The sequence below is a fragment of the Macrobrachium nipponense genome, chromosome 4 (genome assembly GCF_015104395.2).
Source record: "Macrobrachium nipponense isolate FS-2020 chromosome 4, ASM1510439v2, whole genome shotgun sequence".
In the NCBI taxonomy this organism is placed as follows: Eukaryota; Metazoa; Arthropoda; class Malacostraca; order Decapoda; family Palaemonidae; genus Macrobrachium; species Macrobrachium nipponense.
The window spans coordinates 19,342,633-19,349,060 of record NC_061100.1 but is presented as its reverse complement, the minus strand read 5'-3'; the positions used below and the strand labels follow the sequence as shown (position 1 = coordinate 19,349,060).

General features: G+C 35.3%; 1 protein-coding gene across 1 annotated transcript in view; it reads right to left on the bottom strand.

Moving 5' to 3' along the window:
• Window positions 1-761: 761 nt before the first annotated feature.
• LOC135210744 (M-phase phosphoprotein 8-like) overlaps window positions 762-6,428 on the bottom strand; it is a 317,022-nt gene continuing 311,355 nt past the window's right edge. The window contains exon 12 of the mRNA XM_064243573.1: window positions 762-890. Within this exon, the coding sequence (XP_064099643.1) occupies window positions 878-890 (13 nt within the window). The 3' untranslated portion in view covers window positions 762-877. The remainder of the gene's footprint in view (window positions 891-6,428) is intronic.

Below are 6,428 nucleotides of genomic sequence, written 5' to 3'. Positions count from 1 at the left end.
TATTTTTTTTTGGTGAGGGTTTACGCAAATCAGAATTCGTGAGTAGATGCTACATTGTCCTTGTGAAAATCAGGGTTATTCTTTTCAGTACAATGGAGATCAAGGAGACCGAGTAATTGGAAATGTTATCGCTTTAAGGAGTCACTATCCAGAATTGACAGCATCAAGATCTCACGTGATCCAGAAATATAGAAATACGTTAAGTCACCGGATATGTGTGCCGCTCTTTTAGAGCGATATACCACCCTTTAAGAAAGAGGTCGAGTTATTCATAAGTCTGGGAAACCAAAAGCAAGGAGAGAATTCAAGTTTCCAGAGCTTAGGTGTTGTTGTTGGGGGTTTTTGATGTCCGCTGGATTATATGGGGAAAAGAGGTCGAGTTACAAGTCTGGAACACCAAGAGCAAGGAGAGAATTCCAGTTTCTTAAAATAAATGGAGGAAAATATCTAAAACGAAGTGCTAGGACGTAATGCAGATAGTTCCAGTCTATTTCGTTTAACAAGGTCTAATCTGGGAAGCCTTCATCTAGCTAATATTGCATAAAATATATGTATTAATTTACAAACTTATTAAAAATGGATGAAAATGTGTGAAACGAAGTGCTTGGAGGTAATGTAGATAGTTCCAGTCTATATTTTATAATAGGGTCTAATCTGGGAAGTCTACCTCTAGCTGATGTTGAATAAAAGATATATATTTATAAACAAGTTTATTGTGCAAAATGGAGAACATTATTAAACTAAGTGCTTGGAGATAATTGAGATAATAACATAATTCCAATCTGCGGGTTTGCGTAAAGGATCATTATTTATAATAATATATATCCAGTTGTAATTAATCTGCGATGCTTGGGGCCACTGATAAGTTATAAGTTCATTACCTGAAGGTTCTGCAAGAGAGAGAATTTCATAGTTAGTTCAAGTGAGCTTAATTTATCATAACGAATAAGATGTATCCTCGTTACGTTTTGCTAGATTCTGCTGTTTGCACTGTGAACTGCGATTTCTCTGTTACAGGAATTAACCCTAACGCCTGGATTGGAAGAGAGAGAGAGAGAGAGAGAGAGAGAGAGAGAGAGAGAGAGAGAGAGAGAGAGAGAGAGCTTTCAGAGTATTTTTTTTATAAAAATCACATTAATATGTTGACGCCATCTAAATTATATTACTTTGAGAGAGAGAGAGAGAGAGAGAGAGAGAGAGAGAGAGAGAGAGAGAGAGAGAGAGAGAGAGAGAGAGAGAGAGAGAGCCTTTCACTGCATTTTTTTTATAAAGATCTCATTAATATGTTGATGCCATCTAAATCTATATTACTTTCAGAGAGACCTTATCTTACAGACCTTAAATCTTGTTCGGGTTGCCCCAAGTCCCTCAGTGTGAGGCACCTCTAATGTCTACTTGAGAGTTGCTAGTACATCTTCCGGTATATTTTGCATCTTCCAATCTTGGATGGTCTGGGATGCAGCTTAGATATTTGTCGAGCTTATTCTTAAACACATCTACGCTCACTCCTGATATATTCCTCTGATGAGCTGGCAACGCATTGAATAGACGCTGCATTATCGATGCTGGTGCGTAGTGGATTAATGTCTTGTGTGCATTCCTTATTATTCCTGGTATAGTTTTGGGCACTATTAATCTACCTCTGCTTGCTCTTTCTGATATTTTTAGCTCCATGATGTTTTCGGCTATTCCTTCTATCTGTTTCCATGCCTGAATTATCATGTAGCGTTCTCTTCTCCTTTCTAGACTATATAATTTTAAGGATTGTAGTCTTTCCCAGTAGTCAAAGTCCTTAACTTCTTCTATTCTAGCTGTAAAGGACCCTTGTACACTCTCTATTTGTGCAATATCCTTTTGATAGTGTGGGTACCATATCATATTGCAATATTCAAGTGGACTACGAACATATGTTTGATAAAGCATAATCATGTGTTCAGCTTCTCTTGTTTTGAAGTGCCGTAACAACATTCCCATTTTTGCTTTACATTTTGCCAATAGAATTGCTATTTGATCATTGCATAACATGTTCCTATTCATCATCACACCAAGGTCTTTAACTGCTTCCTTATTTGTGATTGTCTCATTATTAAGTCCCCTATATGCATATAGCTTTCCTTCTCTGTCTCCATAATTTATTGATTCAAATTTATCAGAGTTAAATACCATCCTATTTACCTCTGCCCAATCATACTTTGTTAAGGTCTCTTTGTAGCGCGTTCCTATCTTCATCACAAGTAATTTCTCTACTTATTCTTGTGTCATCAGCGAAACTACTCACTACCGAGTCCTTAACATTACAATCTATGTCTGTAATCATAATAACAAACAGTAGTGCAGCTAACACCGTACCTTGTGGCACACCGGATATTACCTTAGCTTCATCTGATTTCTCATCGTTTGCAATAACTATCTGTTTTCTGTTGTGTAAAAATTCTTTTAACCATCTTCTTACTTTATCCACGATATTGTGTTTTCTAATTTTCTTCGCTAATATATTATGGTCTACCTTGTCAAAAGCTTTTGCAAAGTCTAGATAAACCACATATGTTTCATTTCCGCTTTTCATATTTTTGTATATGTTCTCATGGTGGACTAACAGTTGAGTTTGTGTACTTTTTCCGGGTATGAAACCATGTTGTCCTATATTAAACAAATTATTTTTTATTAAATGTTTCATAATATTTTTCTTCATTACCCTTTCATACACTTTCATAATATGTGATGTTAGACTCACAGGCCTATAATTACTTGCCTCTAGTCTTGATCCACTTTTGAAAGTAGGGGTAATATATGCTAATTTGTGCTCATCATAAATCTTGCCTGTATCTACACTTTGTCTTAACAATATTGCAAGTGGCTTTGCGATAGAATGAACTACTTTCTTTAACAAAATAGCAGGGACACCATCAGGCCCTGCAGCAGCTCCATTTTTAATTTCATTAATAGCCTGCACAATATCAGCTTCATTAATATCTATGTCAGCTAAATATTCACTATTTTTGTCCCTTACTTCTCTATCATTATCTTCATTATCATTTCTACGGGTGAATTCTCTCTTATATCGTTCTGCCAATATGTTGCATATTTCCTTTTTTTCATTCGTTAATCTCCCTTCAATTCTTAGAGGGCCTATTTCTATTCTTCTATTATTTATCTTTTTCGCGTACGAGTATAATAGTTTGGGGTTTTGCTTGATATTTACCAGGGTTTTCTCTTATAAGTCCCATTTTTCATTTTCTTTTGATTGTACAATCTTTTGTTCTGCAATTTCTATCTTACTTTTTAGTTCTATAACTTTCCATGCATTTTTTCTTTTGCAAGACCTTTTTTCCACTTTCTGATTTTCTGGAACAAGATCCTTCTATCCTTCTGTCTCTTGGTATGCATGACTGATGTTTACTTTTCTTCTTTGGTATATATTTTTCCACTATTTTCTCTAATATTTTATATAGTATCTCCGTATTTACCCTTATGTCATCACTTACGAAATTGTTATCCCAATCTTTGTTTAATTCTTCATTCATTTCTGACCATTTTATATTTTTACTGTAGAAGTTGTATTTTCCATATCCTTCCCACATTCTCATTTCTTGCTTATCTCTGTTTTCACTTGCTTTGGAATGGACTGTTAATTCTATGACATTATGGTCTGAAATACTCGCATTATAAACTATTATTTCTTTAACATAATTCACCTCGTTCACAAATACTAGGTCTAAAGTATTTTCCTTTCTTGTTGGCAGGTGATTTATTTGTTGAATGTTGTATTCTAGTAGCATATCTAATAGCTTTTCGAATTGCCTCTTATCTTCTGCACTACTATTACTCTCTTTTTTATATGTATAAATACAACCACAATCTCCTATTTGTTCTTTCCAGTCTACGAAAGGAAAGTTTAAGTCTCCAAATAGGAGAATAGTCCAGTCCTTGTGATTTCTACATATATCATCCAATTTTTCTATTATTATGTCAAACTCTTTAGTATTAGGGGGTCTATATATTACTATGTTCATTAATTTTTCAGATTCAAACTCTACTGCTATTAGTTCACATTGTTTTTTGTCTTTCCCATATATCGCGGTTTTCCCTTGATATCTATTTTTTCTATCTTATCTATAAGTTTGGAACCCTTTTATTTGATCATCATTCCCAGTCTCTTGGGAATACCAGGTTTCACTTATATTCATTATTTCTATTTTCTTTTCAATTTGGGTTAGTTCTTCTAAGTACTCTATTTTTCATTTTGAGTTACTCGTAACTAAACCCTGCGCATTCATCACTATGATGGTTTGCGTGTTTTCTCCTTTATTTAATATGGGTAATAATAAGGATTTTCCCATGTCTCTTTCCTGTTCTGGTATGTTGTTCTTTTCTTCATTTCCAGAAATTCTGACATTAAAAAATCCAACTTTTCCATAATATTTGATCTTCCTTCCTCATAATTATTCATTTTGTGTCTGAATCTGCAATTTTCTCCGTATCTGTAATATCCTCTTGCATCATAAATACAGTTCTTATCTCTTGAGTTGTATCTTGGAGCTGATGCTTGGAAATATTTTGCTGACACTGCATATCGTGGTGATGGCTTGCTTTTTTCTTTCACCTGATATTCTTTGTTCCCCATTTTATTTGTTTCTTTCTTATTTTGGATTTTATTATTTGATTGATTATTTATTTGATTTTGATTCATGGCTACAGGGTGCATATATTTAAATTTTTTGTCAAACTTACATCCTTTTCCTTCTTTTAGGTTTTTGCATATTTTTGGATGTAGATCTCTGCAATCATCCTCATAGCCGTCTAGGTATGCACATTTACCATATATTTCATAGTTGTGACCTACCTTAGGATGTTTGAAGTAACATCTTTCTCTGAATCTGCAATTCCCTCTTTTCAAAAGGTTGCAGACTTTGTCTTTCTTGTCTATTTTTTCCTCTTTCCCATCATTGTGCAGATCTGGGTAGAGCCTCTTCGGGATTTTCTTTTGTGTTGTCATGTCGTAATTTATTTCTTCGTATGTATGCTGCTTGATTGCCTCATATGTAGTATCAATGAGTATCTCTGCATTCATACTTTTATCTTGTTCTTTGTTTTCCTTATTTTTTTTCTGTCATTTCAGTTTTGAGAGAGAGAGAGAGAGAGAGAGAGAGAGAATATATATCTGTAATGATTACATAATAAAAATATGGAATGTTAGTCCATATATATAAAAGACTAAAACTAAAGAGGTCAACCAGATTGCTTGCAGGAATGTGATCAGACTAGAGACGCTAAAGATGACGTATACAATAAAGTATGTAGGCTAAGATAACATGCCGTCACCTGTAGTCATTCAATTGTTTATAAACTTTAGTCCAAGCTTCCTGCTTGAGACAAACACCGTGACCTATAGCTCAAGCGGCCTACGTGATTAGTAACTATGTCATCTGATTGTATGTTCGTATGTAACTATGTCATCTGATTGTATGTTCATATGTTCGAGCTACTATCTGCTCCTTTATGACTTGTAACTGAGATGTAGAACGAGCAGAAGAGAGTTAGCTATCGTCATTAGAAGACCTGTACCTCTTTACCTAAGCTTTATCATGTAGAGAGAATAGAATTAGCCATCATCATTGGCAGAAGCGATCAAGCTATCGTCATTAGAAGACTTGTACAATCCTACTTGATCTTCACCATGTAAATTCAGAGAATATAAGTATTTTTGTACTTCGTGGTTTCTACTAGATCCTCACATCATTGCCGAATCATCATGAGTTTAACACATCGTTGTCATAACCAAAGAAGATAATACCGACTTCGTAAGTGATCTACAAACCCCAAGACACTCCAATGAATATGGAAGTGCAATACCAACCGACTTAGCGTAAGATTATCGCAAGTCTAACATTACCTCATAGGGCGCCTTATTATACAAGGCAACAGCCCTAAAAGTGGTGGCAGCGTCCCAGAAGAACTCTACAACTTCTCCGAAGAAAAACCAGAATAATGAACATGTATCATAAAAAGTCAACGACGACGGAAGCAGCAGATTCTTCAAGCAACCTAGTATCATCGTTTAGTGAGCGACTTCAGAAAACAACAAGAACTCTTCAACGACGACGAAAGCAAGAGATTCTTCAAGCAACTTAGTATCATCGTTTAGTGAACAATTTCAGTAGTGAATATAACTTCAAGAAACAAACCCGACGTGTCTTTTTCCTACGGCAACGCAAGCTTCGTCTCTCATTAGAATCATTCAAGAAAACATCTTTATTGAGCGTTTCCGGCACTTCAAGAAACAAACCGAACGCGTCTGCAGCATCGGATCTTCAAGGGCTCGAATCATCGAAACAATGCGCACGGGGAAAACTGAAGCCAAAAACCAGGTCATCCGCTAAAAACAGGAGGAGGACCAAGGCCGTGTGTCGTTATCGGAACACTGTGAC